Source organism: Callospermophilus lateralis, chromosome 12, assembly GCF_048772815.1.
Source record: "Callospermophilus lateralis isolate mCalLat2 chromosome 12, mCalLat2.hap1, whole genome shotgun sequence".
Taxonomy (NCBI): Eukaryota; Metazoa; Chordata; class Mammalia; order Rodentia; family Sciuridae; genus Callospermophilus; species Callospermophilus lateralis.
The window spans coordinates 30,984,525-30,998,960 of record NC_135316.1 but is presented as its reverse complement, the minus strand read 5'-3'; the positions used below and the strand labels follow the sequence as shown (position 1 = coordinate 30,998,960).

The window sequence follows — 14,436 nt, the reverse complement described above, 5'->3', positions numbered from 1 at the left end:
TCCTTTTTAATATTTTTTACTCTGAAATCTCTTGTTTGATATTAATATAAAGCCCCACATTTGATTAGTTTTAGTATGGTATATCTTTTTCTTTTCACTTAAATAACTTACATGAGTATGCCTTCAGCGTGTTTCTTTTGGGGAGCAGGTAGTCGGTTCTTGTAGTTTTGAGTCATTCTGGAATTTTCTGCCTTTTAACTGAGGTATATAGATCATCTTTAGACTGTACTTATTGATATGGTTAGGTTTCATGTGGACATTTATTTCCTATCTGTTCCATCTGTTTTCCCCCTTATTCTGATTTTTTTCTGACTTTTTTTGGATTACTTGAATATTTTGTGTTGTAATTTCTCTTCTTTAAAAAAATCATTAGTTTATACTAGGCATATTAAATTCATTATATTTTACCTACAGGCAATATTATATTACTTTAGTTATAAGAACCTTACAATACTATAATTCAGTTTGCTTTCAATCTCTGTGCTATTGTAGTTGACATTTTGATTTTACAAATATTATAAACCTCAACCACATTGTTATTAATTTTGTTTAAAGTTGATTATCTCTTAAATATAGTTAAATAGCTAGAAATATAATCCATTCATATAGAAGTTGATCAGTCCATTGATACCTAATGTTCCTCAGCCTTCCCCCTCTCTTTCCATGAAAGTAATTCTTCCAATCACTTACAGTCTTCCCATTCCAGTAAGTTGATGAATAAAATATTCCATTTTGTTATGTGTTTCTAATGATCTACTTTCTATTTGTTAAGAATTTTCTTTTAATATATAAGTAAACAAAATAGATGTTTTTATTGTTTTTCTCAGTCTTCAAACATTACAGGGAAGATCTCTGAATCACTAAATTCTACCTGAAATAATTATTCTATACTTGGTTTTTAATCACTTGGGGTGTGTGTTGAACAGAGGCCCACTTGGGCTGCTTTTATAGGTTTAGAAAAATAGTTTGTATTCAAATCGTGCAGAGTGTGGCATTTGATTCTTCTCATTATTTCGGGTAGGTGTGCTTTTTTTTAGATTGTTAAAATTTCTTGATAAATTTGAGGATTTGTAAGGCAATGATATTTTTTTTTCATTACTCTCCCTGTTGTCTTCTCCAATGTGTAAGTCAGACTTAGTTTTATCCAAAGTGAAGAGAGATGCTCTTTAAGACTTATTTCTTAACTCATCTGGAATTGTGGCTGCTTAAACTCCTTTACACCTACTAGATTCAGCAATAAAATTATAAGGCACTATTTAAAATGTTGACTTAAAATCTTATATTCGATGTTAATTACAGGGAATCATTTTTTTTGTAGGACACAGTGATTTATGAGAGACTTTCAAAAGATTCCCTATTTGTGGAGGACACATTAAAACATTTGGAAATTTTTGCCACAGAAGGTAAGTGAGGTTGTTTAGAATTCATTTACTTTTGAACTGTTGTTCTTAAAGGTTGAGATTATAACCTGAATTCATGTCACTGATGCTTGTTGGGCACACAGGTGGCATGCAGAGCTCTTTTATGTTTGTGACTTTATAATGCCTTCTGCTTGCTTGAAAGTAAATGGTTTCTCCAAGGAATCCTAAGACACCATTATTATTTCCCCCTTTTTCTCCTTGTAATACTTTTGTGCTTATGAGCAAACATTAAAATGTGCGTTTTTACTATGTATTTCATTATGTTTAGCTCATCTTTATCTATTTCTGCAAGCTGTGTTGCCTTTTAGCTGGTTATATTAGGAACTTGGCCCATAGATGGAGAAAAACACAGGCTTTTCCAATATGTGTTATACATTTTGTAGTTAATTATTTCCACATATAACTCAAAAGCCAACCTCACTGACATTTTTCTGTCATTTTCTCAATGTCTTTCTCATGTTGACTTATCATCTTTTAAGGAAATATAATTCCATGAATGAATTTCAACCAAGGACAACATTCACTTAAAGCTTGGCAAAGGCTTTGAAGAGCAAGATAAAATATCATTTAAGAGTAAAGCTACTAATATCTGGCAAGCTGAGGCTAACTTTGTCCTTTTAGTTTATAAGCTGCTGCTTCATATAGCCAAGCATATGTCCATCCTGAAAGTATGGATGTAGTTTGCAAAGTCGTACATTGGACCTTTTATTGCTATTAAAATATAGAAGTGCTGTAGGCAGACTGTACCACATACAACCATATGGGAGCTCTATTATAATTGAACACAAAACAGAGAAACAACTTCTGTGTTCTGTAGAGTCAGTTTGTAGGGAATCCTAAAGTATATAGATGCCAAGATAGCCTTGGCAAAGTATTATAGTATGGTTTAAAAAAATTTTAAATATCCCCACAAAATGGGATTTAAGTTAATTTTCTGTTGTTTTGGAGATTATTTGACAGTAACTGAAAACTTGAACCTTTGTTCATTCATTCGTTTATTCAGCAGGTAATTAATGAACATCTATTAAGTGTCATATACTCTCCTAAACATCTAGGATAATAGTGGAGCTTAAGCTCTGGAGAAATTTACAAGTGGATAATGTCAGGTGATTCCAAGTTCTACAAAGAAAAAACAGGAAAAGGGAAGCAGGGAAGGATGCAGGGCACTGTTTATCGGGTGATTTAGGCCCAGACTGAAGGAAGGAAGGGAAAATGAAGTGGCTTCCAGAGAAGGTGGAAGACTCTGAAAGTAAAAGCACCAGCAAGGATGTTACTGTGAGTAAGGAGGAGCAGAGGAAAGACAGCAAAGGGGGCCAGGAGCACACTGGGTAGGTCTATGTGAGGCACATCTAAAAGGCTTTTGAATATTATTTCTTAATGCTCCACTTGTGCCTGATGGCTGGTTGCTGATCATGTTCTTGCTTACAGGTCTGAGGACTCTCTGTATTGCCTATACTGATTTAACTGAGACAGAGTACCAAGATTGGTTGCAGGAGTATAAAAAAGCTAGTGCAGTTTCACAAAACAGAATTCAAAGACTGGAGGAATGCTATGAGATTATTGAGAAGGTAATGTAACCCACATGCGCTCTGCATGCCAAGATAAATATTTGATGGAGGGCTGGGGTTGTAGCTCAATGGTAGAGCCCTTGCCTCGCATGTGAGAGGCACTGGGTTCAATCCTCAGCACCACATAAAAATAAATAAATAAAATAAAGATATTGTGTCCACCTACAACTAAAAAAATGTTAATATATATTATAGAAATCCACTTGTCAGTGTTTTCATATCTTGTTGTACTTTTTAAAATGTGTTATACATTTTATAGGTTAATTATTTCACACATAATTATGTATCAGGGTTTTTCTTTAAAAATATAAATGTTCTATGCTGAAATTCATAAAATATGTCTTAAAAATATTTCTGTCTCTTCTGCATCATAGCCTAATCACTTCAATTTTGTAACCCTTTTTATACCTTTTCCTGTTTCAAAAGAAACACATATTCATTATAGAAAAACAAGCAAAAATAATAAATAATCACCTATGTTGGGCTAATAAATAAGCTCTGGTATATAAGCTTCCAGTCTCTTCCTTTTCTTTATATAGCTTTGTATTATATATATTTAACATACACATATACACACACAAGTTTTTCCCATGAATATTAGCAAATCCTGTATGTACTACTTGAGTCATGAATTTTTCACGTAATAAATTGGGAATGTTTTTCCACATCATTCAATATTCTTTTTTTTTTTTTTTTTTTTTGTGGTGCTGGGGATTGAACCCAGGGCCTGTGCATGTAAGACAAACACTCTACCAACTGAGCTCTATCTCCAGCCCTCATTGAATATTCTTGTATGTTCTTTTCTTTGGTTACTCCATGGCATCTAGTTGTATGGATGAATATAGTTTTATTGTGAACTCTACTGTCTGGTGGTTTCTTTTCTTTAGGAAACATCATGTGCCCAGGATTGGAGAGCGTTCATCCAAGGTCATTGTGGATCTGCTTCAGTTAAGGCTTCAGAGATTTCACAGGTCTTGAGCCAAACTTTATTTCAGTTTTTTTGGCTTGGAATTCTTTTGTCCTTTGGCCCTGTGAACTCTGCGTTGCATTTCTGGAGAAGTTTGGCTAGAAGATATTTAGATTAGGTCTAAATATTAGATCTCTCTCTTTTTTAGTTTGTTCTTTTTTAATCTTAATTTGTTACATATGACAACAGGATGCATTACAATTCATGTTACACATATAGAGGACCCTCTGAAAAGGAAACGAGGAACTACCCCATTTATAATAACATAAAAAAATACTTAGGAATCAACGAAAGAGGTGAAAGACCTCTACAATGAAAACTACAGAATGCTAAAGAAAGAAATTAAAGAAGACTTTAGAAGATGGAAAGACCTAAATTTGTTCTTTTTAGTTAGACATATTATATATAAGTCATTTTTCAAAGTCATATATTGAAAGAGTTGCCATCTAATCCAGCTTCACGCCAAGTGTATGGACTCTAAACTATCCCTCCTAAGTAATTAGTCAGCTTCTGCAGACAGATTGTAATGAAGGGGACTAGTGAGTGTGTAATCTATTTCTTCCTTATGGTTCTATTTTGGAGTCTCCCGTGGCTCATTCCCAATTTTTACCACAGGCCATTCATTTCTCCTACATACTGAGAAGAAATCTGGAAAATGATCTTCTGGAACAGAGTACAAGTATTGTGGCAATAATTTTTCAATTAAATGGTTATATTTTAATTTTTATTTAAAATATAGGGCAGGGGATTTATTGGGAAAAGAGTAAAGATGACTAAGAAAGTCATAGGATAAGGAAAATAATAAGTAGGTTTGCTTTTCCTAGCATATGTAATGCTGATGGTAAAACTGGGAAATAGAGTGATTTTGAATGTTAGGGTTTGCCCGTACAGCTTGAGCTCTCACACAATGCCTGGCTGCAGGGAGTGTCCAGGAACGTTAGGTGAATGAATGAATGAATATTGGGGTTGAAAACTGCAAGTTTCTCTGCTATTCAACAAAAAATAGGCATGTATAAGGAAAGGCTTGGTGTTGATTTCCAGGGCACATTCTGTTCCTTAAATAATAAAAAGCAGGCGGCCCATGTCAAGCCAGTTTTCCCCCATCTGGTCTTGTGTGGTTATCTGGCCTGGGTAAAAGTCACATTTTTATATTTCCGACGTACTTGAATACCTGTAGTAACAATGAGTATGATACGATGCTGTTGTTAGGATTAACAAGCCTTTAAAAGGTCAGAGTGGAAATCTAATCAATTTTAGACAGTTTAACAAAGCAAAATCACGCTACTTAATAAAGTTCTATTTCTCAATGACTATATGATTTAAAAAATACAGGGTAGCATCAGTTTTCAAATATTACATTACTATTTAGCCTGTCTGACAAAACACAAGTTATCAGACTCTGTGATGCTAAAATCACATTGATAATCATCAAGTGTATTGACCACTATTTCTTCACTTTCCTGACTTGATATTTTTCATTTCATTCAGAAGTGATGAGTTCCTGAGGGTTGAGTCATGCAAGCTAGACTTCTATGGGGCTGGAAGCTGGATCTTGCTATTCATTACAACTCTGCCATGGGAGGCTTACTCTGAGAACTAGAGGAATTTTTCATTGCCAGGCGCTGTGGCACACGGCTATAATTTCAGTGGCTCAGGAGACTGAGGTAGGAGGATTGTGAGTTCAAAGCTAGCCTCAGCAATGGCAAGGCACTAAGCTGCTCAGTGAGACCCCATCTCTAAATAAAATACAAAATAGGGCTGGGGATGTGGCTTGGTGGTTCAGTGCCCCTGAGTTCAATCCCCTAAATCAAAAAGGAAGAAGAAGAAGAAGGAGGAGGAGGAGGAGGAGGAGGAGGAGGAGGAGGAGGAGGAGGAGGAGGAGGAGGAGGAGGAGGAGGAAGAGGAAGAATTGGTCATTGAAGGGACTTCATAAAATGAACACATACAAGAGACAAAAATAGATGAGAGGGCTGCTTAGTGTACATAGATTTTGCTTGGATGGACCTGGATTTTCATAAGATAACATATCTTTTAAGCTAGCATAGCCTCAAAACAATAACAAAACACAATGGTTCTTGGTGGTGTTGATTTTTCTTTTAATCTATGCTGTCAATTCTAGTTTTCTAGGTCTGGAATACCTTTACCTCATCTAGAATAGCCAAAAGTCTTGTTGTTTTGTTGTCTTTATTTTATATTAGCCAATAGATCCACTTATCACCTTATGACTTGTGCTAATTTCAACAATTGTAGATGATGGTATATTAGTTATATGGCCACTCTCTGCAGACATGATTGTTTGGGTCTGTGAATTGTCTGTTACAGACAATTCCATGCCTATTGTTAGGGTCCTTCTTATTTTCAGATATCAGAGGTATTTTCTGGCCCTCTTTCTAGCTTTTGAGGCCAGCAACCCTTCTTGGCTTCTTAAACATTTTTCCTTTAGGAAATCATAAGATATTTATTTTCTTGTTGGGTAAATAAAATTTCTATATTTGAATCCATAGTCTTTAAATGTACAACTTAGATCATAATGGCTAAAGTAATTAACTATCAACTTGCCAAGATTTTTCTATTGGTTATCAATTGATTGATTGATTAAAAGAGACTTTATTCTGAGACCCTCTGGCTTTATAATTCCTTTGAAATATTCTTTTCAAAAACATAGTAGCTTTATTGGTATATAATTAATATACTATACAAGGCACTCATTTAAAGCATATAATTCTATGGTTTTTAATATATTCACAGAGTTGTATAACTATCAAAAAATGAAAACAGAACATTTCAACCTATTCCCCAAACTCCATCCAATCACTCTGTCCCCAGTTTTCTCCTCCAGATAGAACCACTAATCTTCTTTCTATCTCTATAATTTGCCTCTTCTGGACATTTCATAAAAATGGAATTGTGTGATATGTGGTCTTTAGTGACTTCCCTTCTTTCATTTGGCATAGTGTTTTCATGGTTCATCCACCTCATGGCATGTTTCAGTTCTGAATAATATTCCATTGTATGTGTATACAATTTACTTATCCATTCATCTGTTCATAGACATTTGAGTGGTTTCCACTGGTGAACATTATGAAAAATTCTGCTGAGTGCTCAGCTGCAGTCTTTCACTTGGACACAGATTTCCATTATCTTGGGTAGATACCTAGGAGTAGAATTGCCAGGTCATATGGTAACTCTATTTATAACCATTTCAGGGGCAACCAGACTATTTTTCAAAGTGACTGCACTATTCTGTATTCTCACTCCCAGTTTATGAGTTTTACATTTTTCCCATCTTCATCAATATTTGATATTCTCTATCATTGGTTATAACCATCCCATGGCTATGAAGTGATATCTCATTGTGGTTTTGATTTGCATTTCTTTAAGGATCATCTTTTCATATCTTTATTGATATATCTTCTTTGGAGAAATATCTATTGGGTATATCCGTCTTTTTTTTTTTTTTTTTTTGGTACTGGGGATTGAGCCCAGGGGCACTTAACTACTGAACCACATCCCCAGCCCTTTTAAAAACTTTTAAAAACATTTTATTTAGAGAAAGGTTCTCACTGAGTTGCTTAAAACCTCACTAAGTTGCCGAGGCTGGCTTTTAACTTGTGGTCTTCTTGCCTCAACCTCCCAACCACTGGAATTAAAGCCATGTGCTACCAAGCCTAGCTATTCAAAACTTTTGAACCTTTTTTAATCAACAGATTTATTTTTAGAGCAGTTTTAAGCTTACAGAAAAAATAGAGCAGAATGTAGAGAGTTTACATATGCTCCTTCTCACTTATCAATTTTCCCTATTTATATTGCATTATTGTGGTACATTTTGTTATAACTGATGAATCAATATCAATTGTTACTAAAGTTCATAGTTTATATTGGAGTTCATTCTTTGTGTTCTATGGGTGTTATGGTTTGGATGTGAGGTGTGCCCCAGAAGCTCATGTGTGAGACAATGCAAGAAGATTTGGAGGAGAAATGATTGGGGCATAGCCTTAACCTAATCAGTGAATTAATTCCTGATGGAATTAACTGAATGGTAACTGGAAGCGTGTGGGGTATAGCTAGAGGAAGTGGTACATTGGGGGCATGGCTATGAGGTATATATTTTGTATTTGGAGAGTAGGGTCTCTCTCTCTCTCTCTCTCTCTCTCTCTCTCTCTCTCTCTCTGCTTTCTGATCACCATGTGAGCTGCTTCCCTCTGCCCCACACCCCGCCATGATATTCTACCTCACCTCGAGCCCTGAGAAATGGAGTCGGCCTTCTATGGACTAGGACTCTGAAACCATGAGCACTCAAATAAAGTTTTCCTCCCCTAAAATTGTTCTGGTCAGATCTTTCGATCACAGCAGCAAAAAAGCTGTCTAAAACCATGGCTTTTGACAAATTTGTAATATGTATCCATTTCTCCAATACCTTGCAGAATAGTTTTACTGTCCTACAAACTCTGTGCATCACCTATATTTCTTCCTTCTCCTGAATCCCTGAAGACCTTTAATCTTTTTATGTCTTTAGACTTCTTTCACTTAGTAATATGCTTTTTAAATTTCCCCCATGTCTTTTTATGACAGCACAGCTCATTTCTTTTTAGCACTGAATTATATTCCATCATATGAATATATCACAGTCTATCCATGCATCTACTGAAAGTCATCTTAGTAACTTCTAAGTTTTTTTTTTCCTGCCACTGTGACCAAAAGACCTGATAAGAACAATTTTATTTTATTGTTATTATTTATTTATTCTAATTTTTATACATGATGGAAGAATGCAATTCATTTCATATTATACATACAGAGTACAATTTTGAAGTCACTGGTTGTACACTAAGTATTTTCACACCATTCATGTCTTCATATATGTACTTAGGGTACTGATGTCTAACTCATTCCACCATCATTCTGACCCCCTTGCCCTCTCCTATCCCCTCCCTCCCTTTTGCCCTATCAATGTTCTTCCATTCTTCCCATACTCCCCCTCCATCACCATTGTAAGTCAGCATCCTCATATCAAAGAAAACATTCGGCCTTTGGTTTTTTAGGATTGGCTTACTTTACTTAGCATTATATTCTCCCAACTCCATCCATTTACCTGCAAATGCCATGATTTTATTCTCTTTTAATGCTGAGTAATGTTCCATTGTGTATATATACCAAAGTTTCCCTATTCAGTTATCTACTGAAGGGCATCTGGGTTGGTTCCACAATTTAGCTATCATGAATTGTGCTGCTATAAACATTGATATGGCTGTGTCCCTGTAGTATGCTGTTTTCAAGTCCTTTGGGTATAAACTGAGGAGTGAGATAGCTGGGTCAAATGGTGGTTCTAATACAAGTTTTCCAAGGAATCTCCAAACTGCTTTCCAGATTAGCTGCACCAATTTACAGTCCCACCAGAAAAGAGTGCCTTTTTTCACCACATCCTCGCCAACACCTATTGTTGTTTGTATTCTTGATAGCTGCCATTCTGATAGGAGTGAGATGTAATCTTACAGTAGTTTTGATTTGCATTTCTCTAATTGCTAGAGATGTTGAACATTGTTTGTGATTGATTGTATATCCTCTTCTGAGAAGTATCTGTTCAGTTCCTTGGCCCATTTATTGATTGGGTTATTTGTTTTTTGCTGTTAAGGTTTTTGAGTGCTTTGTATATCCTAAAGATTAGTGTTCTATCTGATGTGCTTGAGGTAAAGATTTGCTTCCATTCTGTAGGCTCTCTATTCACCTCACAAATTGTTTCTTTTGCTGAGAAGAACCTTTTTAGTTTGAATCCATCCCATTTATTGATTCTTGATTTTAATTCTTGCATTATGGGAGTCTTATTAAAAAAGTTGGGGCCTTCATCAAATGATGAAGATTTGGGCCTATTTTTTATTCCATTAGGTGCAAGGTCTCTGGCTTAGCTCCTAGGTCCTTGATCCACTTTGAGTTGAGTTTTGTGCATGGTGAGAGATAAAGGTTTAATTTCATTTTGTTACATGTGTATTTCCAGTTTCCCCAGCACCTTTTGTTGAAGAGGCTATCTTTTCTCCAATGTACATTTTTGTCCAATATAAGATAACTTTAGTTATGTGGGTTAGTCTCTGGGTCCTCTATTCTGTACCATTGGTCTATAGTTCTATTTTGGTGCCAATACCATGCTGTTTTTGTTACTATTGCCCTATAGTATAGTTTAAGGTTTGGTATTGTGATGCCATCTGCTTTACTCTTCTTGCTATATATTGCTTTGGCTATTCTGAGTCTGTTATTTTTCAAGATGCATTTCAAGATTGCTTTTTCTATTCTTTATTTTTTATTTTTATTTATATATGACAGTGGAATGCATTACAATTTTATTCAAGTTTATTCCCAAGTATTCTATTTTATTTTTCTGAGGCTATTGTAAATGGGGTGGTTTTCCTATTTCTCTTTCTGAGGATACAGAAATGCCTTTGATTTATGGGTATTGATTTTATATGAAGCTACTTTGCTATATTCATTTATTAGTTCTAGGAAATTTCTGGTGGAATGTTTTGGGTCTTCTAGATATAGAATCATATCTTCTGCAAATAGTGATAATTTGAGTTCTTCTTTTCCTATCCATATCTCTTTATTTCTTTTGTCTGTCTGATTGCTCTGGCTAGAGTTTCAAGAACTATGTTAAATAGAAGTGGTGACAGAGGGCATCCCTGTCTTGTTCCAGTTTTTAGAGGAAATGCTTTCAATTTTTCTCCATTTAGAATGATGTTGGTCTGGGGTTAGCATAGATAGCCTTTACAATGTTGATGTATGTTCCTGATATCCCTAGTTTTTCTTAGTGTATTGAACATGAAGGGATGCTGTATTTTATCAAATGCTTTCTCAGCATATATTGAGATGATCATATGATTTTTATCTTTGAGTCTATTAATGTGATGAATTACATTTATTGATTTCTGTATGTTGAACCAACTTTGCATCCCTGAAATGAAGCTTACTCGATCATGGTGTACTATCTTTTGGATATGTTTTTGTATTCGATTTTTATTGAAATTTTTTGCATCTATACTCATTAGAGATATTGGTCTGAAGTTTTCTTTCTTTGAGGTGTCTTTGTCTGGTTTTGGAATCAGGGTGATATTGACCTCATAGAAAGTGTTTGGAAGTGTTCCCTCTTTTTCTATTTATGAAATAGATTGAGAAGTATTGGTGTTAGTTCTTCTTTAAAGGTCTTGTAGAACTCAGCTGTGTATCCATCCAGTCCTGGGCTTTTCTTGGTTGGTAGGTTTCTGATGGTGTCCTCTATTTCATTGCTTGAAATTGATCTGTTTAAATTGTGTATATCATCCTGATTTAGTTTGGGCATATCATATGCCTCTAGAAATTTGTCGATGCCTTTGATATTTTCTCTTTTATTGGAGTAAATTTTCAATATAATTTCTAATTATCTTGTGTATTTCTGTAATGTCAGTCATAATATTTCCTTTTTCATACAGATGTTAGTAATTTGAGTTTTCTCTCTCTTTCTCTTCATTAGAATGGCTAAGGGTTTGTCAATTTCATTTATTTTTTTCAAAGAACCAACTTTTTGTTTGTTCAATTTTTCCAATTGTTTCTTTTGTTTCAATTTCATTGATTTCAGCTCTGATTTTAATTATTTCCTCTCTCCTACTGATTTTGGTGTAGATTTGTTCTTCTTTTTTCTAGGTCATTTATTTATTGAAATGTAGTTTTAGGACATTTATTTATTGACTTTTCCTTTTTGAAGGAATGAACTCCATGCAATGAAGTTTCCTCTTAGAACTGCCTTCAGTGTCCCAGAGATTTCAATATATTTTATCGGTGTTCTCATTTACCTCTAAGAATTTTTTAATCTCCGCCTTGATATCTTTTGCAACCCATTGTTCATTCGGTAGTGTATTATTTTGTCTCCAGGTGTTGGAGTATCTTTTATTAGCTTCTAAGTTTTGACAATATGAATAAAACTCTGGAAACATTTGAGTGCAGGTTTTTATAGGGACATATGTTTTCAATTCATTTAAGTGAATACTGAAGTATAGTTTCTAGATTATTTGATGAGAATTTAGCCTTGTAAGAATCCACCACATTGTTTTCTAAAGTGGCTTTACCATTTTGTATTTCATCAGGGATGAATGAAAGTTTCTGTTGCTCCATTGCTTGTCAATATCTGGTATTGTCAGCATTTGAGATTTTAGCCATTTTAATAGTATTTAACAGTGTCTCATTTAAATTTATAACTCCCAAATGGGATATGATATTAAGCATATTTTTATATGCTTATTTAACATCTTATGTGTTCTTTGGAGAGATGCCCACTCAGGTATTTTGCCTATTTTCAAATTGTGTTGTTTTCTTACTACTGTGTCTGAAATGTTCTTTGTATATTTTAGTTACAAATTCTTTATCAGATATGTATTCATTGTTGAGATGCAAGAGTTGTTATGAATGCAAGACCTTTATCAAAATATAATTTTCAAATATTTTGTACAATTGTTTAGGTTTTCACTTTCTTGATGATGTCCTTTGATATGCATAAAGGTATTAAATTTTGTTGAGATTTTTTATTGTGTTGCTTGTGTTATAGTGTCATCTAAGAAGACTCTTTCTAGACGAATATCAAAAAAATTATTTCTATATTTTCTTCTAAGAATTTTATATTTTAAGCTCTTATTTTTAGGTAGTTGGTATATTTTTTAGTTGATTTTTAATATGTGATGTAAGGTAATAGTTGAACTTTATTCTTCTGTTTGTAGATATCCAGTTTCCCAATATTATTTTTTGAGGAAACTATTTGCACGTTGAATTATTTTGATATCCTTATTGAAATCAGTTGTTCATAGTCTCAGAGGTTTATTTTCATACTCTTGCTTTCATTCCATTTAGCTATGTCTGTTTTTTATGCCAGTACCACACTGTTTTGATTACTTCTTCTAAAGGATTCCTCACAGTTTTCTATATAGAGTAAGTCATCTATGAATAGGGATAGTTTTCTTCCTAACTTTTCATTTTGGATACCTTGATTTCTTTTTCTTATCTAATTGCCCTGGCTAGAACTTCTAAGAAGATGTGAATAGGGTTTTTGAGGATAGACATGCAGACATCCTCTTTTTGTTCATGATCTTAAGGGGAAAACATTTAATTCTTCTCCATTAAGTATGATGATAACTGTGGCTATAAGGTTAAGGAAGTTCCATCCTGTTTCTAGTTTGTTAAGTGGTTTTATCAAGAAAAGAGTTCAAGCATTCTTTTAAAATGTATGTTCTATACCTGGAATAATAAATCATTTCTGAAAATATCTCCTGCCAGTTGTTGGACATACATTAAAATTCAAAGTTTTAATATAGAAACATTGTGAAAATATAGTGGCAGAAAGGGCACAAAAATAAAATAATACACATAGATGTCTAGTAGGATTAATTTGATTTGAGTATTTAGCATTTATAAAATTCAACTTGTCAAAAAGACTAAGTTAAATTTTCAATGTATTTTTTATACATGTGAATGTTTCAATTAAATTATTTCAGGTCTGATTATCAGCATAGAATAAGCTTGTCATATATCTTAATTTGACTTAGCTACTGATAGCAACGTTATATACTCTTAAACTCATAGACTGCTCTGGCTTCTGAGAAACATACCTCAGACTATCTTAGGTTATCTGGTCTATTTCCTGTGTTTTGTCTGCCATCAAATCTCTGAGTCTCCCCAGTGATAAGGAAATAATTCAAATAGGAACAAAAATATTAAAAAATCATTAAAATTTAAACTAAACCAAAACATTTAATGAGAAATAACTTATAAAAAATGATAAGTTTTTACTTAAAGACAAAACAAAGCACCAAAATAAAAAGGTAAGTATACATAATATGGAGAAAAACCTAGAATAATACAGGTGAAACTTTGCAATGCAGGAATACATTAAACTCCCAACAGGATTTTCACAGAACTTAACCAGCTTGTCCTAAAATTGATATAAACATCAAAGTAGTCTTAGAATTATCAAGATGATTTTTGGATAATAATAGTATAGAGAAGAAATTTACCTGACTGAACATCAAAATTTATTTTAGCCAGGTGTGGTGGTACACGCCTGTAATTCCAGTGATTCAGGAGGCTGAGGCAGGAGGATCACAAATTCAAAGCCAACCTCAGCAAATCAGCAAGGCCCTAAAGAACTTAGTGAGACCCTGGTTCATAATAAAAAATAAAATGGGTTGGGGATGTGGCTCAGCAGTAAAGGGCCTCTGGGTTCAATCTCTAGTACCAAAGATTTATCTTAAAGCAATAATAATTAAGATAATTGGTATATTTATTATCTGTTTATAAACTACTAAACATTATTTCAATCTTTACAAATGTTAACTCATAAAAATTCCTTGAATAATAGAATTTCCTCCCGTGTTCGCTTCTTATAGATGAGGAAACCGAGTCACAGAAAGTTTAGTGATTTTCTTATGATCATTTACCTAGTAATTTACACAGTTAAGACACAAATCCAAGA

At 33.9% G+C, this 14,436-nt stretch overlaps 1 protein-coding gene across 1 annotated transcript in view; it reads left to right on the top strand.

The window, feature by feature from the left end:
• LOC143411831 (phospholipid-transporting ATPase IB-like) overlaps positions 1-14,436 on the top strand; it is a 178,694-nt gene that overhangs the window by 77,723 nt on the left and 86,535 nt on the right. The window contains exons 20-21 of the mRNA XM_076872702.2: positions 1,319-1,403; positions 2,850-2,989. Coding sequence (XP_076728817.2) covers positions 1,319-1,403; positions 2,850-2,989 — 225 coding nt within the window. The remainder of the gene's footprint in view (positions 1-1,318; positions 1,404-2,849; positions 2,990-14,436) is intronic.